This window comes from Prionailurus viverrinus, chromosome B4, assembly GCF_022837055.1.
Source record: "Prionailurus viverrinus isolate Anna chromosome B4, UM_Priviv_1.0, whole genome shotgun sequence".
Classification (NCBI taxonomy): Eukaryota; Metazoa; Chordata; class Mammalia; order Carnivora; family Felidae; genus Prionailurus; species Prionailurus viverrinus.
This window is the reverse complement of record NC_062567.1, coordinates 67952882-67980118: the sequence shown is the minus strand read 5'-3', so window position 1 is coordinate 67980118 and position 27237 is coordinate 67952882. Positions and strand designations below refer to the sequence as shown.

Here is a 27237-nt window from a genome sequence, read left to right as displayed (position 1 = left end):
AGCCCTATGCGGGGCTTGAACTCACGGACCACGAGATCGTGACCTGGCTGAAGTCGGACGCTTAACCGACTGAGCCACCCAGGCTCCCCAAAAGGAGTTTTATTCTTTAAGGTGGTTAGATTGGAGGACTCTGTGCAGCTTCTTGAACTTCCAAACACAGGGAATGGGTATGAGGTTAGGGCCCATACGACTTTATCCTACCTCTGATCACTTTCATAGAACCGAATATCCGCTTGAGTGAATGTAGGCACAACCATCAGTTAGCTGCTTCGAACCATAATGTTATATATTCACTTTGATTTTGTTTGTTCTTGCCTGTTTATGGGCATACTTGAGTATGGACTTCAATCATACACAATACATGTTTCCACAGATCTGTTATGTGATTAAAATGTTTAGCTTAGAATATATCCATCTCTGAGCATGAAACCAAGTTTGGGTGATAAGAGTCCATATTTTGTTTGAAATGCCTGCACAGCCTTAAAAATGAATATATGGAAATGGAGTGATTTAACAGATTGAAAATACTAATGGAGGCATGGGAATGGCAAGATACTCAATTAAAATGGTTAGTTTTAACTTTTAGTAAAGGAGAAATGTAAAATTGGCCAAAATTGACTAAACAAATGGCACATACAAGCATCAAGTCCTAGTTAAGGAAAACAATTCTTTCATACTTTGGACAGCTGACTTTAAATCTTATTTTTTCCCTTACTCATTTTTGGCCTTGATTCTGACCAAGAAAAAGCTTTTGGTGGGGAGCTTTGCCCAAGCAATGACTTTGGGTGTGGGTTCAGAAAGAGCAAATACTCTTTTTTATTAAAGAGAAAAGCATTGGCAAATGAACTTGTTAGTCTGAATTTTTCCAGCATTTTTAGATTCCTCAGGTCAATATCTTTTAAAGTGCGCAAGCGCGCACACACACACACTTGGTACGAAATTTAAGTGCTAGGAAAATGTCCATGTTCTTAAGTTTTATGAATGAAATAGTATATAGGCACATGGGGTTAAAACACAGTGGTTAATACAGGTCTGTATTAAGAAATTTATGAAGGTACAAACTTTCCATTAAGAAACGGGTTATATATGAAAAATTCTGCTTTCTTATGAAAGGAATTTACCTAGCAGAGCAGATAGTTTACAAGAAAATAATAGAGGATGGTAGTAGTGAAAACTATGCTATTAAGGAAAATGCCAACTTGGTTGATGTAATACGTATTGTTGTAAGGAACACTTCATGTCAATTTCTTCTAGACTATTTTTCATGGATTCTATCAGCTCTAATTCTTTTTGTTCAGTCAGTTCATACTGCACATTGGCATGACATGATATCCTTTATCTTAAAGAGTAAATCTATCTTAATAAACCTTCTTTAGCTAAAATACAAAATTATTGGGTGCCCTTAATATATGAATCCTATTTTATTTAATATATATTAGATACCAGGTGCTATTCTATGCACCTAACATACATTCACTCATTATAATTAATTATATGCTGCCTCAAAAGTTTTTAAAATGAAAATTTAATATAGTGGTGTATTTTCTGTATTAGTTCGATTACCAATTTAAACATTCATTGCCTTTTCTAGTATCCACACTAATGGGGCCTAAAACTTCATCCTTTGTATAACAAATACTTTTTCCTCTTCCTTTTTTTTTTAAACACTTGTTTGCCCCATATTTTGAATTATTTTCTTCAGCAAAATCCAGGAATTGGTAAAAAATGTTTCAACTGCAGATAAATCATTCTGTTCTTTTTTTCCTTCACGTTAAAAAACACATCTTTCCTTATGTGGTATTAACAGCCAACTCTACATCCTTTTTTTTCCTTGCATCCATTTCTAAGTAGTAATGCCCATAGTAAATGTTTTATTTATGATTTGATGTTTCCCATTTTCAAATACAACTATGAAATTTTTCAGGTTTAGCAGAATTAGGTACCCTGTGTGATCCTTTACGGAGCTGCTCTATTAGTGAAGAAAATGGACTGAGTGCTGCCTTTACCATAGCCCACGAACTTGGCCATGTGTAAGTACCTTCTGCTACCTCAGTAATAGGTTTTCTAGTAATCACTGCATAGAAGACCTAAAATTCCATCTTCAGTTGAGTAATTAGCAGCTCTATGTCTTAAAAAAATATTGTTAGTATAATTTTCATCCCTGAAATGCTAACTCTGGCTCTTTTGTGATCTGTTAGGTCAGACAGGCTGCACTGATCAACAGACTAAGCAAAGAACTAGCACTTGGGAATTCTTTTATTTCATTTACTGTATTGGATTACTATGACCAGCACTTCTGGCCTCTATCCCTTGTTACCCCATACATGACCAGGTACTGTCCTCTACCATCTTATGGGAGGGCCTGCAGGGGCTTCTGGTTCTGGGGAACTCCTGATAATGATGACAATACCAACTCACTTTTGCTCTTAAAGCTCAGAGCCCCAGCAGAGAATGTGGTATGTGGGAATTACTTAATCATTAAAAGATTTTTAAGTCATTCTTCCAGCTCCATAGTTTGTGTGTGTGTGTGTGTGTGTGTGTGTGTGTGTGTGTGTGTGTGTGTGTGTGTCTAAAAATTAGGGAAGGGTTCTATCCATTCCTGCATTATTATAAGTTCTGCTGGGGTTCTGTGCTCTAAGAATGGAGGCCATGATTCCATGAGATAGCCTCAGAGCTCCCATGGAAAGTCAGAAACCCCTACAAACTCATCCTCTGAAAGGGATTCCGAATGTGCACCCCAGCACTCCTGGGATTTCTTGTTCATCTGCTAATAGGGATTTGAGGCTAGAATGCCCTCTTTAATATACTGTCTTTTCCTGGTCATACCTTACATCATTAGCATATTCAACAGGGATAATTTCAAGTGGAAACCATTTTTAGTAAACTAATGCCTCTTTAGTTCCCCTGCAGTGTGGTTATGTTTCATGATTATTAGCAGGGTGCACACTCAAATTGTTAAAGTGCAGGATAGGACCAGGAGCTTACCTGAGGGGTGTAGATGCATTGCAGCAACATCTGGAAAGCACTATTAGCTGATTGCCAAGGCTACTAACTAATGAAAAACTGCTCTTGCAGAGAATACCACCTTAGACCTTTATTTTCTTCCTGAGAAACTCTTTAGGTGTCTTTAGAATATGGGTAAGTAGTTTTATTAAAAGACTGGTATTTAAGTACAAATCTCTGCAGGCAAAGAGCTGAATTAGGTGGTTTCAATGTTCCTTGTAAATGCAAGTTTATACTTGGGTCCTCAAATGAAGGCATAGGATCTGTTGCTGACCAGCTAATTATTTAATATATTTGCTCTTAGGAAGATTTGGCTGCCCTTGAGGAATGTTTTTGTTATTCGAATTCGGTCAATAATCACTTAGTGAATACAGACCAGAAACAGTCCTTAGTCTGTTTCATACGAAACATGTAGACACTATAAAATGATAAGGAATGAGAGATTAAAGAAATTTTGATACTGTAGTCATAGTCCGTGGTCTAGAAACTGGTAACACCTTTATGTAATTGATCTTCACACATCCCTTACAACTATGCATGTTGAAACCTGCAAGTACTTATGTGAGTGCTCTGTCAGTTTTGTGATGAGGTAAGCTAGAGTCCACATTTTTATTGTTTAGACTCCAATTTAGTGTCAGAATCAACAAATAGTGCTACTGATGAAAGTTATAATGTAGTGTTTGAGATCCTGTGCTTCTAAACATGAAGATAACCCTGATTTTATAATGTTTTATGGGAGAGATCAAGAGTATAATTTTGTATTTTATCTTCTAAGATCTGTTACATATTTTCATATTCTTTGTTTTTATTTTTAGATTCAACGTTCCACATGATGATAGTTTTAAATGTAAGGAACCTGGGATTAAACACCAATATCATGTAATGGCTCCGACTTTAAATTACCACACAAGTCCTTGGACCTGGTCAAAATGTAGTCAGAAATATATCACTGAATTCCTAGAGTAAGTCTAAAGTTATATTACTTTAGTTAAATAACGAAACATTTAATAGACTATAGACTTTGAACTTTGTTATTTTAAAGTGATTTAATTTCTGTCCAGTTTTGGCTTAAATTTGTTTACTTTGTACAACTGCGTTTTTAAAAACAAGGAAAGAGTTGTATGTACACATTTCACTCCTAAAATATTTTGGTGGGGGCAGGTCAGACCTAGATTTGGGAGCTCTATTAGGATAACTTGTTTTTAAGGGGAGACTTAGATTCACAGCTTTCTTACGTGTTTGAATTTTTTCAGTAGGTACTGCGTAATATAAGAGGAGCTTAAGTGGTTCAAGTTTTGAGGTGCCTTAGAAGGACAGACAATAGCTGAGATCCAACTCTGAGTATTCCAAATAGCTCTCTGTGGCCAGAGGGATGTGGAGTAGTTTATATGCTTACATATTCTTCTGGAGGATTTTCCTAGGTCTGAAGAGGGGGCAGATCGATTTTTCTTGCCTCATCTCCATCTCCCACGTTTCTCTGCTTCCCCACTTTTATCCAAATGGTGTTTCTATCTTACTGAAAGTTGCCAAAAGGCAAGGCCAAGCTCTAAGTAATTTTTTTTGTTTAAAAGCAATATTCATTTCCTTATATATTCTAATCCCCAGTATATGTGGTTGCTAGTTACCTCTTTTGTGAGAACTATGAAAATAAATGAAACTATGCTTTGTAATATGTTCATAAATCCCAAGATGATCAGTTTTTTTTTATCCTTGTATGGGGAGTTGATTTAAAAGCATAATACACAATTGCTGTTGTATACATAATTGTATATAGTTTTGTTCAATGGTTAGCTGAGGTATTGGTTAAAAATACCAGGGGATGTGTTTATTTTTGAATGGTGCTAATGGGATTCTCTCCAATGGAAATGTTAAACACACACACACACACACACACACACACACACACACACAAGCTGACCTAAGTTACATGTTCATTTTTGGATGAAACAACATCTTTCTAGCCAGTAAAAATTGCTAAATTTCTTAAAATTATGGTAATGGAATGAGTTGTTTTTAATCCAGTTGGGATGAATATTTTCAGTTTCCTATATGCTAAATACTGCATTACAAACCAGAAGTGGACAACAAATATTTCTCCTACTTGCCACTTTCTAAGTCCTTTACATGTATCCTTGAATAGCCGTTTGCAAGGCGGATAGTGTCACTATTACTGCAGAGGAGGAGTCCCAGCCTCTGGCATGTTAACTTGTCTACAACCAGGCAGGCATCCTGGAAGCAGCAATACCAAAACACAAACTCTGCCTCTTTGAAGTGGACACAACGTAACACTTGCTGAAGCTCTTTGTTTTGTTGTTGAGAACTATAAATGTACTTTCTCAAATGATATAAAAACTTTTTTCTACAACATACTGACAATTTGGGGGGGGGGAGTGCTTAGGGTGGCAAAGCTGGTTAAGCATCCAGCTCTTGGTTTCAGCTCAGGTCATGATCTTATGGTTTTCTGGGTTTGAGCCCGGCGTCTGGTTCTGGGCTGGCAGCATGGAGCCTTGCTGGGATTCTCTCTCCTCTTCTCTCTGTGCCCCTCCCCAGCTCCTGCTGTGTGTTTCTCTTGCTCTCTCAAGGTAAACTAAAAAAATATAAAAATTTTGAGAATTTAGGCATTTAATAGAAGGGATTATTATTGGACAACAAAATAGATCAAAAATATAGTGTGATTACATAAATGGGTTTCATAAATTATATTCTGATGAATTTACACCTTTTTTTTTTTAATTACACCTTCAAAGCAGTTATGGGACTCAAATGAGAAATGGATTTTTTTTTGCGACTTTCATATGTATTCACTTTTAAATTATGAAAAAACATACTGTTTCTGAAACTGTAGAGCAGTGACTGTGATGAAGAATCTTCTATTATGTGTCCACCTGTATTCACAATATTTTTGGTCTTTGGTACAGTACTGGCCATGGGGAATGCCTCCTTGACAAACCAAATGGAAGAATATATGATCTGTCTTCACAACTTCCTGGATTAATGTACGATGTGAACAAGCAGTGTGAACTGATGTTTGGCCCTGGATCACAAGTATGTCCCTACTTGGTAAGAAAATTAGGCCCTTCTTTTGTTTTTTAAACTACCATAAAGTTAAAGTTAGAACATATTTCAAAATGTACTTTTATTCTCTGGAACAGAAGGTGAACTAAATGTATCTTCGAAGTTTTAACTTTTAGAGACATAGATTGTTTGCCCGAAAGGGGTTAAAAACAGGGAAACTCGGGGGCTCCTGGGTGATTCAGTCGGTTAAGTGTCCGACTTCAGCTCAGGTCACGATCTTGTGGTTCATGAGTTTGAGCCCTGTTTCAGGCTCTGTGCTGACAGCTCGACATTAACTCTCACAAAATCCTATGTCAGGTATTCCCATTTAGAAAACAGGTTTTAAAAACATTCAAATATTTATTTTCAAATACTATTTTGGGGGGTGGGGGTGGGGGTGTTAAAGACAGAAGTGTCTTGATAACTAGTTGTATTAAAGGACCCAGGAATTTAGTAGACTACATTTTAATTTACACAGATTTGAATCCAAAAAAATCTAGGGCCTGTTGTTATCATTAAATAATTACTTTAGAACTTTGAGGATTTTTCATAGGTTAGATCCACTACTAGATTGTGAGGATCATTGGACCAGGAATGCAGATTCATTCACTCATGGAAATATGCATCTCCAGTGGTCAGTTTAGGATCTGACACATACTAGGTGCCACAAACTAAGTGTCTGTTGAATTGAATGAGTGAAATTTATATAGCCATGGGTGCAGAGATGGGCAAAACATATTCCATATAGTAATATTGTTTAAAAAAACATAATTTAAAAGAGTTAATATGCTTTTATTTATCTTAATTTTTATTGATTTTATTTTTTATTTTTTAAAATTTACATCCACATTAGTTAGCATATAGTGCAACAACGATTTCGGGAATAGATTCCTTAGTGCCCCTGACCCATTTAGCCCATCCCCCCTCCCACAACCCCTCCAGTAACCCTCAGTTCTCCATATTTATGGGTCTCACCTTCTTTATCCATTCATCCATTGATGGATATTTGGGCTCTTTCCATACTTTGGCTATTTTGGCTATTGTTAATAGTACTGCTATAAACATGAGGGGCATGTGTCCCTTCGAAACAGCACACCTGTATCCCGTGGATAAATGCCAAGTAGTGCAATTGCTGGGTCCTAGGGTAGTTCTATTTTTAGTTTTTTGAGGAACCTCCATACTGTTTTCCAGAGTGGCTGCACCAGCTTGCATTTCCCCCCCCCCCCCCCGCAAAAAAAAAGTTAAGCTTTTAAATATCCATATTGAGGAGGGGAGATTTAACATAATTTTTGGAGATCCATTTCTTTTCTACCTGACCTACCCACTAAATAAACATTGAATTTAAATTCAGAAAAAGGGAATTATCTTGGGTATAGCTCCTGTGAACCTCTGGATTTTTGTTTCTTAGGAAAACTTGAGAGCCCTTTGTTCAACTTGAAAGTATGCATTCTATTCACAAAGTAGGAAACCAGTATACATTATACAGTATTTCTATGCACATTATTCATACATTCTATCGTATCAAAAGAGGCTTTTGGAAACTCTTTGTGAATAACATTTAACAACAAAAAGTCCTTTAGAAAAATGTCTTGCAAAGCGACAAATGTCCCCCATAATTTTGAATATTTCCACTCTAATTTCTCTCTCCCATTGTTCAGTGTATGATGAAAATCCAAAAGTTCTTAAAAACTGAATGTTGCCATTTTATGTGTTCAGAGGCAAATCAATGATTAGAACTTAGTGAATTTTTTTTTGGCTTGATTATTTCCAGCTCTGACCTTGAAACCATGAAATCTGTAAGATCAATGTATAAACTGATGGTTTACACTGAATTGATCTGGTGGTTGTAGTGTTATTTTACTCTTGTCTGCTTTTTGTTACCTTGCAGAAGCAATGCAGACGTCTCTGGTGTACGAGTGCAGAAGGAGTTCACAAGGGTTGTCGCACTCAGCACATGCCCCTTGCAGATGGAACAAACTGTGGTCCTGGGATGGTAGGTTTCCTGGAAGGGTGAGTCTTGTATCAAGAGACTATCCAAGGAAGTGATTGCTCTGCGTTTCAGCGCTCTTCATGATTGGTCAACTTTTGCTCTGCTAGTGAATCAATGTTGCCATGTGAACAGATAGTTACCTAAGTATATTAGTCTTATTAACAATGAGTATAGACATAAAGATCCTAATAGATCAGCAATTTCCCCAAATTGAGGGATGTTACCATTGTTTGCATTTTCTCCTATAAAATTCAACCAGGTATAATGGAAAGTTTTAAGTGGCTTCTTTGGATATTTATTGGTTGTAAATAAAGATATGAGGTCTTCAAATACCTCATATCCCTAAACATATAACATCAGGCATGAACTAATTTAAATCTGCAAACATGATGCTGAGAGACAGGGTTTACCCTGATAACCAAATATCAATGTGAGGATGAAGTCAGGTGGTACTTGGTGCTTCAGGATGAAGGCAAGTTCCATTGGCCTTGGTGTAGCCAGTGCCGCCTGAGCCGAATAAGCTTGAGTCTGTTGACGCCTCCTCTGAGCTACCTCAGCACAAAATGAACGCTTTCTTGGCAATGGGGTTGGCTAGTGCTGCCGCTTTTGTTAACTTCACATTGGGCACAAGTAGAAACTGAAGGACCGGGTCACTAGCTGATCTTTTGCTTTACCAGCTCTTTGCTTCATGGAAATGTTTGCACCAGCCATTGCCCTTCTCCTTGCCTTCTGTCAAAAGGCACGTGTTCTCTGTGAATGTTGCCTGCATTACAGAGTTTTATTGGGACTTGAGCAATTTTTGCAGTAGCTGAAGTCCTCTGAAATGGTTTAGCACTCAGATTACCTTGGGACCAAAATTCTAGTGGACTTCTTCAGTTTGTCGATCGGAGCTAGAACTGAACTTTAAAATTTTATCTTTATTTAAAATTGTTATTTTGAAGACCAAAAATATGAAAGACTTTATTTTTCTCACTTTTTGTGACCAGTACTGGTAATTGGCTTTTGGGGGAGACGAGAGTGGCATTTGGGAGAGTTACTGATTATCTAAGGATGAGCGGAGGAAAAAAAAAAACAAAACCTTGTTGTAGTCTGAATTAGAAACAGCTGTTAGCTCATTAGAAGACTTGCTCCAAGGTAGTCCCCAGATTCAAATCTGGTTGGGCCTTAAGTGCCTTAGCAAACTTTAAAGTTTATGCCGTGAAACTTCAGGCTTGATGGCATGTGGCTAACATAGTGATGGATATATTTACATGCATCACATATGCCATTTATAACTGAGTAGTCTAAATCCGGTCAATGCATTAGCATGATAAAAAATTGAGATATAGGAGTAAAATGCACAGATATCAAATGTTCAATTTGGTAAGTCTTAACAAATATAGATGGACACTTAGGCAATATCCCAATCCAGATGAGAACATTTGCATCACTCTAAAGTTGTCTAGCCTCGGGGCGCCTGGGTGGTGCAGTCAGTTAAGCGTCCGACTTCAGCCAGGTCATGATCTCGCGGTCCGGGAGTTTGAGCCCCGCGTCAGGCTCTGGGCTGATGGCTCAGAGCCTGGAGCCTGTTTCTGATTCTGTGTCTCCCTCTCTCTCTGCCCCTCCCCCATTCATGCTCTGTCTCTCTCTGTCCCAAAAATAAATAAAAACGTTGAAAAAAAATTAAAAAAAAAATAAAGTTGTCTAGCCTCTGTAGAGTTTCCCTCTTTCCAGAGAGAGAACATACTTCCTGATTTTAATGTAAATCGAACTATATAGTGTATGTACATGCACGCGCATACACACACCCTTTCTGTGGGCAGAGGGAAAAGGGGTCAAGCTTTTTTTATTCAAGATGTTGGAGTTTCATCCATGTTGTGTGTATTGATACTTCATTCCTTTATGCTGCAGTGTAAATCAGCTGTATAAATGCACCATAATTTTTTTATACATTCTTCTGATAGACAATTGGGTCACTTCCAGGTTTTGGTCGTTATGAATAAAGCTGCTATGAGCATCCTCATACCAGTCTTGTGGGCATGTGCTTGCATCTCTCTGAAGTAAACAAATATCTAGAAACTGCTGGGTCATAGGGGAGGTGCATGTATGTAACTTCATAGGGAACTGCCAAACCATCTTCGAAAATGGGTACTTGAGACTCTCGCGAGTGATGTATGAAAGTTCCAGTTGTGCTGCATGTCTTGCCAATTGATGATCTTGTTAATCTTGTAACAAAATTTTACACACTTTAGGTGAAAAATGGAATACTATTATGTTTTTAATTTGTATTATCCTGATTATTCTCCATCTTGAGCATGTTTTCATGTACTACTTAGCTGTTCAAATATGGGGTGTAGTGTAAAGGGCCTGGATTTGTTGGAATTCAAGGTAAATGTGTTGAGACACTGGGAACTACTTTAAAACTTGTATAGATTAAAAGCAGAAATGCATTTGGGGTAACATGTGTATCATGTCGATATAAAATCCCTTTTATCATTTATTGAAGAGAGTGAGCCTCTTTGCATTAGCCACATTCAATAATAAATGGGCCTTTTTTCAAGGAAATTCTAAATGTCCTATCTTTTGCTTCAATATTCTTTTAGTCCCTTTATCTTGTGACTATCTTTCATATAAGACTATCTTTTAAATACTTGTGGTAGTAAAACTATTAGCATAAACATATAGTGGAAGTCACCTGACAATGACTTGACTTTTTTTTTTTTTTTAACATGGTGAACAATACAACATTCTTTTTCTTGGATTTTTCAGAAATAGTGCTAAAGGATTATTTGAAACGTTTCTGGAAGATGTTCCCCAAATTTATAAGAACATAGTACATTCTATTCAGAGATTTTTTTTTCACTTTTTTTTTTTTTTTCAACGTTTATTTATTTTTGGGACAGAGAGAGACAGAGCGGGGGAGGGGCAGAGAGAGAGGGAGACACAGAATCGGAAACAGGCTCCAGGCTCTGAGCCATCAGCCCAGAGCCCGACGTGGGTCTCGAACTCACGGACCGCGAGATCGTGACCTGGCTGAAGTCGGACACTTAACCGACTGCGCCACCCAGGCGCCCCATTTTTTTTTCACTTTTAATGGCTTTATCATTTCGAATGATCTTAATGGAGGGCACAAAGCTTTTTTCCTGCTAATTAATAAGCTTGGTTATAGGATTCATTCATTCAACAAAGATTTATCAAGGACCCACTATGTGTCAGGCACTATTCTAGGTGCTCAGGATACATCAGCAAACAAAAAAGAAAAGATGGCTGCCTTCATGAAGCTTACATTCGTAGTGGGAGAGGGCTGACTGCAATTTAAAATGTAGTGGTCAAAGCAAATTTTATGGAAAGTTGACTAATGAGCTATCTTAAAATGAGGGAGTTAGCTATGGAGAATATTGTGGGGAACTGAGCTCCAGGCAAAGAACAGCTAAACTCCTAAATCTGCAGTATTGGAGTGGTTCAAGGAAGAGTAAGGAAGGGACATTGTGGCTGGGGTGAAGGGTGGTGTATAGGAAGTAACTGGAGGAGTATTTTGTAGGTCCCTGTCGGCCATTGTGAGAACTTTGCATTTATTCAGAATGAAAAAGATGGATTTGAGCAGAGAAGTCACCTGATTTGAGCTAATTTTTAAAGTAAGTTGAAAAGGATCATTATGATTGCTGTTGAGACTAAACTCTAGAGAGCAAGAGTTGGAAACAGAGGAGATCTACTTGGAGAGGTATGGCAGTGATAGAGATGAGAGATGACGGTGGCTTACACCAGAGCTGGGAGCACTAGGTTGATACTTAAAAGTCAATTTGCTTTTGAAGGAACTAGAACATTTGCTAACACATTAAATGTGAACTGTAAAGAAGAGGTTGACTGTTTTTGGCTGATCAACTTAGATCGTATCAGCAGATTTTAAGGGGTTGGCAGTTGAATTTTGGTGTGATGTGTGAAATGTAAGACGTTAAAGTGAAGATGTGTAAACAGCTATATACACAAGCCTGGAGTTGAGGAGAAGGATCTGAGCTAGGAGTGATCGTTGTTGATAGGGAAGCATAAAGGTAATGTGAGCCCAAAAAGTTCAGCATTAAGTGGAGACCTAGAAACCAAGAAGGGGGAAAAATGATACTGCTAAATCAAGTAAGACAGAGACTGAGAACTGGCCATTGGGTGATGTCCACATGAGCTGCTTCATGGAGGGTGGGGCTGTGAGAGCAGAGGCAGTGAGAGACCATGGTCATGGATGGCTTTTTCAAGGAGAAACAAGACAGTAGCTGGTGAGGAAAGTGAGATCTAAGGAAAATTCTGTTAAAGAGGGTAATTATGTATGTTTGTATATTAATGAGAATGAACTAATGGAGTACTTCTCCAATTAGCTCTAGTAAAGGACCAGTCTTTTTTAAAATTTCTGATAATTTAAATCGATACTTGTACAAAATGATGGAAATGATTAGAAAAAAAACATTCAAAATGACAAAAACCTTCAAAATGTAAGCCAATTCTATGGAAAAGAGTGTGGCAGATCTTCAAATTAAAAATACAGAGATGCCTGGGTGGCTCAGTCAGTTAAGTGTCCAACTTTAGCTCAGGTCATGATCTCATGGTTTGTGGGTTTGAGCCCCTCATTGGGCTCTGTGCTGATGGCTCAGAACCTGGAACCTGCTTCAGATTCTGTGTCTCCCTTGCTCTCTGCCCCTCTCTTGCTTTCTCTCTCTCTCTCTCTCTCTCTCTCTCTTTCTCTCTCTCTCTCTCTCAAAAATAGACATTAAAAAAAATAGACATTAAAAAATTAAAAAAAAAAGAAAAATAGAATCGTCTGATCCAGCAATACCACTCTGGGCATATATGCTAAAGAACTACAAACAGCCTTGAGATCTCTGTACAGGCCTGTGGCCATCAGCATTTATTCTATATAGCCAAGACGTGGAAGTGTAACCCAAGTGGCCATCAATGGATGAATGAAAAAACAATGTTATATACACATACAATGGAATACTATTCAGCCTTAAAAGGAAGTTATGACACATGCTACAATGTGGGTGAACTTTGAGGACCTTATGCTAAGTGAAATAAGCTGGTCACAGAAAGACAAGTGATGCATGATTTTAATTATATGAGATATATAGAGTAGCCAAATTCATGGAAACAGAAAGTAGAATGGTGGTTGCCCGGGACTGGGCGGGGGAGGGGAGAGCGAATGGGGAGTTAGTGTTTCAAGAGTTACAGAGTTTCAGTTTGGGAAGATGAAGAGCTCTGTGGATGGATGGCAGTGATGGTTGCACAACAATATGAATGCATTTTAATGCTACTGAATTACACACTTAAAATGGTTAAGATGGTGATTTTGTGTTGGGTATTGTACCACAACGAAAACAAATATAAGCCATTTTGATGTTTACTTTTGAGAAAATGCTAGCATGAGCAGGGAAGGGGCAGAGAGGGAGATGGGGAATCCCAAGCAGGCTCCATGCTGTCAGCACAGAGCCCCGTGTGGGTCTTGATCTTACCAACCATGAGAGAGATCATGACCCAAGCTGAAATCAGGAGTCCTTTGCTTAACTGACTGAGCCACCCAGGTGCCCCAATATAAGCCCACTTTTAACATTGATAAACATGAAATTACTGCCCAAATCCTATAAATGTTTCTAAATTCAGTATTTATTTTCAATTTCTCTACTCCTTGCAGTGACTAGTTCACAGACTGGCATCAGTGCATGGACCACTTTTTGGTTAGCTTTTTTTTGTTTTTGTTTTTGAGAGAGAGCACAAGTGGGAGAGGGGCAGAGAAAGGGGGACAGAAACTTGCTCTGGGCGGACAGCCACAATCCTGCGGCGGGGCTCAAACTCACGCACCATGAAATTATGATCTGAGTTTAAGTGGGTCGCTCAACTGACAGAGCCACCCAGGCACCCTTGGTTAGTTTTTATATATTAGAGACTGGAACAATGATGCTGTAGAAGAGAGGGGAGAATTGTTGGAGTGATGTTTGGAGCCATGAGAGTAATTGAGATCAAGTGCACAGAGGGATTGACTTTGACTAGGATCATGGATTTTTCATGTACCCTAACCGGTGGGAAGGTTGAGGACTGAGCACAGGTGCCCTTAGGTGGATAAAAGGAATAGTAGATAGTGAGCAGCTTCTCGTGTACATTTCCATTTTCTTGTTGAAAGTAAGAAAGTGATCATTGAGGCTTTGGATGAGATGAAGTAAACCGCTAAAAAAAGTGGGAGAGTGATACGTTATCTTTGCATAAAAAACCAGAAGCATAGATCTATATTGTATTAATAGTCACTTCTTTAAAGTTTTCATCTTACTGTGTTTTCCCCATACAAGTATTCCCTCCCCCAGTGAAACTCAACATTTTAAAGGCAAGGGAAATTTCCTTCTTTTTGCATTCTACAGATCTTACTCAGCAGATATTCAGAAAATATTTGAGTGTCAAATGTAATCCCATTTCTGAATCAATATCTTTAAGTTGTGTGCATTTTCTCCACTGATATTTATGGTATTTAAATTACTGTGATACTGCAATTGGGTATGTACGAATCATTTCTTTGTGTATTTTTTTGTTTGTTTAAGCATTGCCACCACGGGCTATGTGTAAACAAAGAAATGGAAACACGTCCTGTAGATGGTGAATGGGGACCATGGGGACCTTACAGCTCTTGTTCAAGAACATGTGGAGGTGGAATCAAAAGCACAAGCAGGCTCTGTAATCGCCCCGAGTATGTCTTTTTTATGTCACTGTAAATTAAGATTATCTCAAGGCACCAGAAAGTAAACATCAGTTTCATTCACTTCTATACTGGAGGAGGTCCGTCTGTAAGTTTCTGAGATTTAGAAAACTTCTGGAATACTTTGAGCCCTATTACCTTATATCTTGGTAGACTCAAACCTTTAAAAAATATATATATATTATTTATTTTAATAATAATATACATATAATTATTTAATAACTATTTAAAATTAATGATATATATAACTAATATATATAATTATATGTATTATATATATAATATATATAAATATTTATATATTATATAAATATATATATTAACCAGCTTAATCTTTTAGAATATGAATTTAAGAGCTTTTTTCTGATTTAGATTACATTTGAGGAATAGTTGTAAAAATGAAATGACAGTAATATAAGGGCATTTTAATACTTTGTTTCCATTGAAATCCTGGCTCCTTTAAACTGTGTGTTGACTCTTCTGGATAAAATCTGTACCTTCATGACCAGTTGTTACTCTTTTGTATAATTTGACATGTCATATTTTCTTTCTCTGCTTCTCATAGATGCATCAGTGTCTTTAGCTCAAATAAGTACTGAAGCATATGTTCCCCCTCCTCAAAATCTTTAAAAGAACATAGAGATTCCATAAAGATTTTTAAGTACTGTGTCTGTTGTTATGATAAATTGGTAAGCAATAAAGAATTTTTGATGCAAAGATGACAATACTCTGAAATGACTTCGATCATTGGAATTCCAGAATAGCTAAATCATGCTGGAAGTTTTCATATTTAAAAAATGCTGACAAAACAAATTTTTATTTTCCAGTGTAAGTTGAAATAGAGATGGATGGATATAGATAGCATGAAACTCGTGGAAGTGAGCGATAAGTAGTATATACAAAACAATGATGCCTGGATATTTCTTTAACATGGTATAATCTTGATTATCTTTGGTTCACTATGTTTGTTTTTCACCCCCCAAATGAACAAACCCTATTCTGAAATTTTAAACCAAATTCCCATCAATTAGTTCCTTGTGAGTTAAGTCATGAATAAGCTATCATTGCTGCCCTCCAGACCACAGTGTCCATCTTAAGATGAATGTCTTTACAGTTCATTAGCCATACAATTGCTTGAAAACCATGTAATATACTTCTGTTATACAGGAAGTGTTAGTGGGACATAATTAGCTTTCCAGATCCCGGAACAGAATGGAACAGTTTGAGAAGTAAATGGCAGAAAGAATATTGTACTGATGTGCTTTAAAATGTAATGAATTTGACTAGGCCAAGAAACGGAGGAAAGTACTGTGTGGGCCGCAGGATGAAATTTCGATCATGTAATACTGATTCATGTCCAAAAGGCAAGCAAGACTTTCGAGAGAAGCAGTGCTCTGATTTTGATGGTAAACATTTCAACATCAATGGTCTTTCCCCTAATGTGAGGTGGCTTCCAAAATACAGTGGGAGTAAGTAGTTAGAATATTTTTTTGATGTAAAAATTTCTTGAGACCTAGGAACACACAGCTGTATTATTGTACACCAAAAATTTGACTTTTTCTTACAGTTGCCATAAAAGATCGCTGTAAACTCTATTGTCGGGTTGCTGGAACCACAAACTTCTACCAGTTGAGGGATAGGGTTGCCGATGGTACTCCTTGTGGAACTGAAACTAATGACATCTGTGTTCAAGGCCTGTGTCGGGTAGGTAACTTATATTGAAAATGACTTTGAGAATATTTTTCTTTTTCTGTAACCAAATATTACTTCTGTAGCATCAGAGCACAATTCTGGAATTCTCATGAATTCCAGTGCAGTGCCCTTTTAGTGATATCACCCTATCTTTAGGAATATGCTCAAGAGACTATGACTAAGGAATTCTCTGTCATCCAGAGTGACTCACAAAACATTAAGATAAGCTTGCTAAGGGGTGCCTGGGTGGCTTAGTAGGTTAAGTGTCCGACTTCAGCTCAGGTCATGATCTCGTGGTTGGTAAGTTCAAGCCCTGCGTCAGGCTCTGTGCTGACAGCTCAGAGCCTGGAGCCTGCTTTGGATTCTGTCTCTCCTCCTTCTGCCTTTCCTCGGGTTGTACTCCCTCTCTCTCTGTGTCTCTCAAAAATGAATACATGTTAAAAAAAAATTTCTTTGAAAAGTTTGCTGATTTTGTTTTGCTTGAGGTATGCGAAATCAAGATGAGGCATGAGATCGGCTTCTTCAAAAGATAGAAAATATTAGGACACAGGGTTGTAAAGTCCTTTTTGCTACTTGAAATGAGACCCTCTCTGGTGACCCCTCCCCCATTGGTTAGTTGATGATACTCCCCCCTCCCTCTTTTCATCCTTGTCCTTCACTTCCCACATGCATCCAACAGGCATTCAGGGATCTTGAGGAAGGGATGTTGTGTGAGAAAAGGGTGTAAGTGATTCAGAGAACCCTTGTGGAGGGTGTGAGGCTTGAGCTAATTGAGAATGAGTAGGTTGTAGTAAAGGTGAGGAAGTAAGGGTTGGACATAGGGATTGGCTATTACATGCACTTCTTGTCTGAAGTCCTGAAGGTCCCTGGAAAGAATTTGGAGTTGAGTGAGAGATGTGATTTGATCTATCTGCATGTTAGAATCTTCATAATCCAATGGTTTAGGAGAGGATTGGAGATAGGTCAGCTGGTTAGGATTCTGGGTGAGAAGCAGATGAGACCCTGAATTAAAGCACATACATTACAGATGGTGATCTTAAAAAACAGTGGGTTTGAGAATTAGGATAATGAATTTGGTCTAAAGACTACAAATGTAATATGAACTCATTCCTTGGGTTAAGGCAGAACTTGAGAGGACTAATTTTCTGTTAGCCAAACATCTATTACCTACCAGTTACCTGGATGATAAAATGCTTTGCACCCAAAGGTCTGATGAGATGTTCAAAGAAAAGGAAAAAATAACCTGGAGGCTAGAAAAGGGGTACTCTGTGGCCTGAGAAATAGGTTTTATCTAAATTAGCAGGAAGTCCTATATAATGGAAAAACAATGATTATCTGAACTTATAGATGCAGATTACTTTCAGAAAATATCTGGTCAAAATTTGGGAAATACTCTGTATAAATTTGAGTAACCTCATGAAATTTTTTTTGATCATTAAATTTTAGGAGTATTCTAAAGAACAAAGAGTTGTTGCAGTGTCTGCAGAAGACAGTATCTGCATCAAGAACTGTGCTTGTTCTTAACCCCTGGATCAAACCATTCACTCTCACCTTTATCAAATCACTCATTCTTTACATAAACACATTCTTTACATAAACTTATTTTTCTGTTTATTAATTTTGGAGAAGTAAATTTTCAAATGTACTCTATTCCCAGAGTTCTAAGATTTTGAGTTAAAAAAAAATCACAAAAAACATCCTGTTGAAGTTATTTTAAATGTGCTCCTTAAATCAGATTTTTTTTGTTTCTTTGAATTAATTTCTTTATAAAGTGGCTTAAATGGATGGTGGACATAAGAATTATTGTCCATGTTTGTTACAACACAGATTCCTAGTTTTTACCTCCGAGGATTTTTAATTCAGAAAATTTGGGATCTGCCTTTTTAAATGCCATCCCGTGTGATTTGATGCAGGAGGTATGTGGATGACCCTTTGAACCTTTTTTTTCAACCATGTGAAAAGGTGTGTGAAAATATTGATGTATAACAAAATCAATAGATCCTCTGAAAAATCCTATTGTATCGAATCACCTATTAATTGAAAGAGTACTTGTGAAAAGTTTGTAAGGCATCATGCTTATAATGAGTCATTTTTATAATCTTGGTTGTAATGGTTATTTTGAAGCAAGCTGGCTGTGATCATGTGTTAAACTCCAAGGCCAGGAGAGACAAATGTGGAGTGTGTGGTGGGGATAATTCTTCATGCCGGACAATGGCAGGTGTCTTCAACAGTGCTCATTATGGTAAGCTATGTATTTTTCTAATTTTCCCTCATATGTGGTGTAAAAATGGAATATAATCAATTTCACTTTTCTTTAAAATTAGTAGGAGAATATATCATATTTTCTATTCTGAGACTTTGCTAGGACAATCTTTTCCTTTTTATGGTAGCAAATGTAGTTCTGTAGAATTTTCTTTGCAAAATGAAAAATGGATTTTTTACAGTTTATCAGCCTTAAATTGTGTTCAAACAGTTAAGTTAGTATGAATTGCTTCAATTAAAGCAGTATAATTTAAAACCAACACTTTGTTTTTATCCGTATGAAAAGTATAGTACATTTTACACTCGGGTGATGCTTATGAATCTCAATCACTAGATTTGACATTATTTTTGTGGTTAAGATCCATTATTTTATAGGAGCCACACACATTTGATCCAGTTAAAAATGGCACATTTATCAGTTTGGTCTGTATCCACTGAAAAACATTTTTTTTTTTTTTTGTAGAAAACCACATGTACCACATTAGGATCAAATATATAGCCTTGCCAAAATTGTATTATGAATTAATCAGTTTGCAGATGGAAAAAGATGTTAAATTCATTTGTACAGTTGTAGCCTTTGTCACATTTCTGCCCCCTGGTGGTAGCCTTTGTCTTTCACATTTGCAATACCTAGAAATTGCTTTGTTGAAAAACAATAACTGCAAAGACCTGAGTAGTGGTGGTAGTAGGAATATTTTATAGTGAAAAAATTAATTAAAAATGTTTCTGGTAGTCTGTTGGCTTAAAACCAATATGCATGCAGTGTATGTAGTTTCAGACCATTTATCACTTTATTTTTAAAATCTGAACCCCTAAAGGGAAATAGATAAAGGTGCTCTAAAAACATGCAAGGTAATCTATCAGGGCTACAAACTTAATCTTTGATTTTTATCTTTTATTCATTTTGAGAGAGAGCATGTGCAAGCACATGTGGGGCAGGGGCAGAGAGAGGGGAGAGAGAATCCCATGCAGGCTTTGCACTGCCAGTGGGAGCCTGATGCTGGGCTCGAACTCCTGAACTGTGAAATCATGACCTGAGCCAAAACCAAGAGTCAAACACTAAACGAACTGAGCCACTCAGATAGATGCCCCAAATTTAATCTCTTAAGACTTCCTAATTTTGTTCCATATTTAACAAAGTTAGTATATGAGAAAAATCACAAGTTTTTATGCATGTATTAAATAGAAAGAAAAACTAATAAGGAGAAGGAACCACTTATAATAGTCACTAGAGCAAAATTAATGGCTCACTCTAAACCCGAGAGTATTTGGAAAACTATGTAGTAGCAATGTTTATGGTGTAGGGAAAACACTTCTTAATATACACCATTTCCTCATCTTTTGAGCAGTGCCAGTATTGTTAAATTTGGTCTCATAGAGTAGAAATATTTTAATTTCCTTAAAATAAACGTTATAAGGGGCGCCTGGGTGGCACAGTCGGTTAAGCGTCCGACTTCAGCCAGGTCACGATCTCGCGGTCCGGGAGTTCAAGCCCCCCGTCAGGCTCTGGGCTGACGGCTTAGAGCCTGGAGCCTGCTTCCGATTCTGTGTCTCCCTCTCTCTCTGCCCCTCCCCTGTTCATGCTCTGTCTCTCTCTGTCCCAAAAATAAATAAACGTTGAAAAAAAAAATAAACGTTTTACTTCTGCCATGATAACGTATTAGTGGACTTTTAAGAATAATGTAACATTTTGGAGGTAGCTACAGAAATTCCTGCTTACAGTAGAAACTAAATGCTTAAAAAATGTTATTAACTTTATTTTGCTGTTCACTGAATCTCTGTGTAAACATAGAGCAATGAGCAACTATTTTCATCTCTTCCAGATTTTTGAATAGCATTTGACACCCCGATTTTTTTTCCCATTAGAAAATAGAAAATCCAAAAGTATTCATCAAATTTAAAAATGAATGTGTTCTGGGGCGCCTGGGTGGCGCAGTCGGTTAAGCGTCCGACTTCAGCCAGGTCACGATCTCACGGTCCGTGAGTTCGAGCCCCGCGTCAGGCTCTGGGCTGATGGCTCAGAGCCTGGAGCCTGTTTCTGATTCTGTGTCTCCCTCTCTCTCTGCCCCTCACTGCTCATGCTCTGTCTCTCTCTGTCCCAAAAATAAATAAACGTTGAAAAAAAAAATAAAATAAAAATAAAAATGAATGTGTTCTAAATATCTCAAGAACTAGAATCCTAATTTCCATTCTCATTCTACATTCAGAATTTTAGAAGAAAAATTAGGAAGTGTACTTTAAGATTCCAAATTCAGGATATTTCTACACAACAATGTTTTCTCAATCCTTAGTAATTTGTGGTTTTCTACAAAAAAAAATTCAAAAAGAATAAACACTGTATCATTTTTTGAAGATGAAATTAAGTCTGACTATACTATTCAGATTTTTCAGTCATTCAGTAATAGCCTCTGGGCCATCAGCTTGTGAAAATTAACACGCATAAAATTATATTGCAGGTTATAATGTTGTTGTCAAGATTCCCGCAGGAGCAACAAACATTGATATTCTTCAGCACAGCTATTCTGGAAAACCAGAAGATGACAATTACCTTGGTAAACATTTCTAGTAAACAGCAGCCAATATGTGATTTGTGTGCAATTTCATGGAGGTCTGCGGTTGATGTGAATTCTTGGAAGGCAAGAAGAGCCCCTTGAGCAAACAGGCATTTCAGTTCATACTCGGCTCAAGTCATCTGACTCCCTGAATGTTTTCCTCTTGAGTTATATGCTAGATCTTCTTTTTTAGAGTGCGCACACAAATGGGGGAGAGAGGCAAAGGGAAAGAGACCGTCATAAGCGGGTGCCATGCTCGGCACAAAACCCAAAGTGGCGCTCCATCCTACAATATGAGGATCATGACCTGTGCTGAAATCAAGAGTCAAACACTAACTTGACTGAGCCACCATAAGGCCTCCTAGATCTTACTGTTACAGACACTGAACAAAATTCTGAAAAATTTGCTTTATCCCCATAAGAGTGTGTTATATAACCAAAGGTTATATTCAGTTAAAGTTGCATGTATATTTAGAATATAAAGATTCCAAATTCAGGATATTTCTACACAACAGTGTTTTCTGTTAGATTTAGAATATAAAATCTTTTTATCTAAAATTATAGACTTCTTTGGGGTTAAATGTTCTTTAAAGAGTTTCATTGAATGTTTTAACCACGTATCAAAAGTACTTAGAGACTTGAAAAAAAAAAACTTCTCTTAAAGCAAGACTGAGAATTGATTTCAGACTTTTAAATGTTAATATAGTCACAGTATGTTGTCCTTCAACTACTTCCAGGGTATAAACTTTGTTGTTTATTTTTGGAAATTAGCTTTTGGCTTTAAAGAAGTTCGCTTAGGCCCAAAGAAAAGAATGCTTTACAAATCCTTTACCTTCTGTCTGGGAGATACCTTAATATTGACTTACCCCAACTCACCACGCTGGAATTAAGGGATGGTATAGAGCTGATACCGAAAGTATCTGTTTCACAATAATGTGAAATACTGGCCCAAGTTATCACTGCTTATAAGTAGGAATCTGAATCTATAATGAAGAGCTTATCTCAGGACTTAAATTGACATTATAAAGTAAATGCAAAGGGAACAAGTGCTTCATGGATGCAGATTTTCCTTTTGAGTTAATGAAAAAATTTTACAATTAGAGGTGGTAGTTGTATAACATTGTGAATATAATGCCATTGAATTGCTCAATTTAAAATGGTTAATTTTAGAGACGCTTGGGTGGCTCAGTTGGTTAAGTGTCCGACTTCGGCTGGGGTCATGATCTCACGGTTCATGGGTTCAAGCCCCGCATCGGGCTCTGTGCTGAGCTCTTGCTCAGAGCCTGGAGCCTGCTTCAGATTCTGTGTCTCCTTCTCTCTCTGCCCCTCCTCCACTTGCACTCTGTCTCACCCTGTCTTTGAAAAAAAAAAATGTAAAAAAATATATATAAAATGGTTAATTTTATGTTCAATCGATTTCCCCTTTGTAAAAAATGCAAACAAAATTTTTCAAAGAAAACCAAACCTAAATATTTTGATATTTAGCTTTTTCATTTTGTTGCATTTCTTTTCCTTTGCCAAAAATAGTACCTAGGTGCATGTACATAGATATATATGCAACCATACTGTAGATTTTTTAATATGCTGCTCTTAGGTTCCAAATGTAGATATTTGTATCTTCCTAGGAATGGACAACAGGTTCTGCCTAAGTTTAAAAACTAGAAATGTTTACCAATAAGGTATCAATATACTTTATAAGAGAGGTACTAATGGGACTGTCAAAGTCTAACTTGAGCAAATAGGTGAAATTATTAGAAGGGATTTGGAAGCATATTTATAAAATCAGCTTTGGTAACCAAAAGTAGTAAAATGTATATGTTTTTTTTTTTTCGCAGTAAGTTTTATTTCCCTTAATTATAATATGACTGACGGTTCTGTAAATGGACCTATCCACTTTGGATGAAGTACAAACTCATTAGAGGAATTTTCATTTTAGAGGCTATGTCTAGAGCTTTACTGGTTTTTCATTGGACTCAGGAAAATATGAAGACAGTCATTGTAGTCATACTATGGACTATAGTCCAAATTTATTTGGCAATAATCCCTTCAAGATTGCTTTGTCCAGGGGTGTTGTATTCATTAAGAAGTCTAGCCCTTGGTAACTTGTGTGCTTTGGGTGAGGTTCTCTGGAGGGCCACACAGATGTTTTCTGGAAAGCTTATTGTTCTACTGAAAAGTATATAAGTAAAGGAAGCAAAATAGTGCTTGATTAGTACGGAGTTTTTATTAGCATAACACTTGAAATATTAGACATCCTCTTGAAAATTAAAAAACACAGTGCTTTACAACTTACATGTTTCTACAAACATTTTCTATATTTGATCCTGATTCAAAAGACTGTGAAGCAGGAATTAATATTCCTGGTGCAGTTAGGAAACTAAGCAACTGGTTTGTCCAAGATCACATAGAACCATATGAATATAAACCCATTGTTCTCAGGCCAAATTTGGTTCATCTTACTACCCTACTACTGTGGACACCAGGCCAGTTTAGATTTTAAAAATAATCTATAAAGAGCTCACCAAACTCCACACCCAAAAAACAAATAACCCAGTGAAAAAATGGGCAGAAAACACGAATAGACACTTCTCTAAAGAAGACATCCGGATGGCCAACAGGCACATGAAAAGATGTTCAGCGTCGCTCCTTATCAGGGAAATACAAATCAAAACCACACTCAGGTATCACCTCACGCCAGTCAGAGTGGCCAAAATGAACAAATCAGGAGACTATAGATGCTGGAGAGGATGTGAAGAAACGGGAACCCTCTTGCACTGTTGGTGGGAATGCAAATTGGTGCAGCCGCTCTGGAAAGCAGTGTGGAGGTTTCTCAGAAAATTAAAAATAGACCTACCCTATGACCCAGCAATAGCACTGCTAGGAATTTATCCAAGGGATACAGGAGCACTGATGCATAGGGCCACTTGTACCCCAATGTTCATAGCAGCACTCTCAACAATAGCCAAATTATGGAAAGAGCCTAAATGTCCATCAACTGATGAATGGATAAAGAAATTGTGGTTTATATACACAATGGAATATTACGTGGCAATGAGAAAAAATGAAATATGGCCTTTTGTAGCAACGTGGATGGAACTGGAGAGTGTGATGCTAAGTGAAATAAGCCATACAGAGAAAGACAGATACCATATGGTTTCACTCTTATGTGGATCCTGAGAAACTTAACAGGAACCCATGGGGGAGGGGAAGGAAAAAAAAAAAAAAAAGGAGGTTAGAGTGGGAGAGAGCCAAAGCGTAAGAGACTTAAAAACTGAGAACAAACTGAGGGTTGATGGGGAGTGGGAGGGAGGAGAGGGTGGGTGATGGGTATTGAGGAGGGCACCTTTTGGGATGAGCACTGGGTGTTGTATGGAAACCAATTTGTCAATAAATTTCATAAAAAAAAAATAAAAATAAAAAATAAAAAAGATTTTAAAAATAACTAATTGTGAGTATATACTATACTACTTTATGTATATACAAATATATAGTGGATAAATATACACATACACGTATTTGATATGCTTATATTAACACCTCAATGGGAATGAGAACACGGGGCATGAACAGAAGGGGAGATAGGAGTATTCTGGAAAGCAGTCATGTACGTGTGTCAGCCATAGTGCCTCTCCATGAAAAAGATCCAGACATTTATACAGAGAATAGTATGGCCATTGGATGGCCTTTTAGAATATAGACTCCTAGAATTTTATAGCTTTGTATATTTTTTCCAAGACAAGTATAAATGGAACACTGCCGCAGTCTAGATGTTCTTTCTTGCCTCACCATCCATGATCAAAACTGATTGAGCTGATGTGTCTTCTGGGTCTATGATTTCTGTTTTCCCTCTTCCTGTATGTCCCCTCTAAAACTGCAGGACTCATGAAAGATGATCTTCTCAGGGTGAATTTAATATCCTAAACTGATAGGCTATAGTTTTTCCCTAAGTATGGATTAGATAACATATTACAGTAAAATAAAATTTGTTTTATAAATTAATTTACATTAATATCAGAAAAGAACTTGAATTTTAAAGTTTAAATATTGTGCTGTTGACTGTACTGTTTTTCTATTTCATGGGTGCTATTCTTTTACAGCATTATCTGACACTCAGGGGAATTTTCTTTTAAACGGGAATTTTGTTGTAAGTATGTCAAAAAAAGAAATCAACATACAAGGAGCTATTTTTGAATACAGTGGTTCAAACAGCTCAATTGAAAGAATTAATAGTACTGATCGGCTGGAGGAAGAAATTGTTCTGCAGGTAAATTCTCAGGGGTCCTTAATAAGACTTAGTTTTAATCCTGTTAGTAAGTTGATGGTTAAGGGCTTTGCGTTTATTAAATATAATAATGATGTCTTTCAAGAATATATTTTTATGAATTAATTATATGCTCCTGTGTATTTTTGAGGTTTTGTGTGTGGGTAATTTATACAACCCTGATGTACGATATTCCTTCAATATCCCTGTGGAAGAGAAGAGCGACCTGTTTGCTTGGGATCCGCATGGACCATGGCAAGACTGTACCAAGATGTGTCAAGGTACCCTGGAATTAAAGAGGCAGAAGTGTGTGTATGCTGATATAACTTGGGATACTTTGGGGGCTCTCTGCCTCTGGAATTCTCCAACTGTCTACACACACACATACACCATCACAAAGACACACAAAGGTTTCTTTTATCTCTGACTTTTCTCCCCACTCATTCTTACACTTAACAGCCTTCTCTATCTCTACCTTTTCAGGCATTTTCTCTTACTGCATTTTTTCATTCTTTCTCTGTCACAAGAAATTTCTCTAACTTGTACATTCATCCCCCCTTATTGATGGAGGATACATTCCAAAAGACCTCCACTAGATGCTTGAAACTGAGGATGGTATCTAACCTCTTAGGTGCTATGTTTTTTTTTCCTATACATACATACCTATGATAAAGGTTATTCTATAAATTAGGCACAGTAAGAGATTAACACTAACTGGTAATAAAATTGAACAATTACAACAATATACATTTTACCCTTAACACAGGAATTAGGAGTACCAACACCCACGCAGTTAAAAATTGATATATAACCCTTGACTACTAATTTTAACTAATAGGTTACTCTTCACTGGAAGCTTTACTGATAACAAGCAGTTGATTAACATGTATTTTGTATGTTGCATGTATTATATGCTGTAGTTTCACAATAAAGTAAGCTGAAGGAAAGAATGTTAAAATCATAACAGAAAATACATTTATGTTACGGTAGTGTATTTATCAAAAAAAAAAAAATAAGTGAAGAGAGCCATACAGTTCAAGCCTATATTGATCAAGGGTTACCTGTACTTAAAAGTTCTGTGAATGTTGTTGCAAACTTTATTGTACTGTATTCCCCCTCCTTGTGGTGATGTGAGGTGATAAAATGCTTTTGTGATGAGATGGAAGTGAGGTGAATGCTGTAGGCTTTGCGACAGCATTAGGCTATACTGACGCTTGCCAAGGTACATTAGGAGGTGGATTATCTTCTGGACCACAGTTGACTGCAGGTGACTGAAAGTACAGAGAACAAAACCACAGATGAGGGGTAGTATTGTATATGGTTTCCCTCTCCTCCACTCCCCTCCATACACTCTCCTAATAACCTGTCTCCTTCCATTGTTAGGGGTCTGACATTCTTCCGTTCCTCTGTCTTCCTTCCATGAACACAGGGAAATATATTTTGTACTGATGGCATGAATCCCTGAAAGAGGAATAGTTTGAAATGGAAAAGCCAGGGGCATTTACAGTAGGGAAAGAAAATGAAGAGTGGGGTCTTTGGGAAATCTGTAATCGTGTATACTTAATGGTGTAATACTTTAAAAATCAGTTAAATTTGAGGGACTACTTTGTTTCAAAGTAAGACCCCAGTCCTGCATTCAAGTTTTACCTTCTGGTGGATGAAACCAGCACGAGTAGATTTTCTTGGCTTACAGTGGTGAATGTAATGTGACAGGTATGCA

The 27237-nt window shown here is 37.2% G+C and overlaps 1 protein-coding gene across 1 annotated transcript in view; it reads left to right on the top strand.

The window, feature by feature from the left end:
• The window catches only part of ADAMTS20 (ADAM metallopeptidase with thrombospondin type 1 motif 20), a 177520-nt gene that overhangs the window by 62457 nt on the left and 87826 nt on the right, over positions 1-27237 (top strand). Inside the window, exons 8-18 of the mRNA XM_047867224.1 lie at positions 1925-2030; positions 3819-3965; positions 5922-6063; positions 7946-8050; positions 14596-14741; positions 16038-16219; positions 16318-16458; positions 18571-18684; positions 21161-21256; positions 25354-25520; positions 25669-25798. Coding sequence (XP_047723180.1) covers positions 1925-2030; positions 3819-3965; positions 5922-6063; positions 7946-8050; positions 14596-14741; positions 16038-16219; positions 16318-16458; positions 18571-18684; positions 21161-21256; positions 25354-25520; positions 25669-25798 — 1476 coding nt within the window. The remainder of the gene's footprint in view (positions 1-1924; positions 2031-3818; positions 3966-5921; positions 6064-7945; positions 8051-14595; positions 14742-16037; positions 16220-16317; positions 16459-18570; positions 18685-21160; positions 21257-25353; positions 25521-25668; positions 25799-27237) is intronic.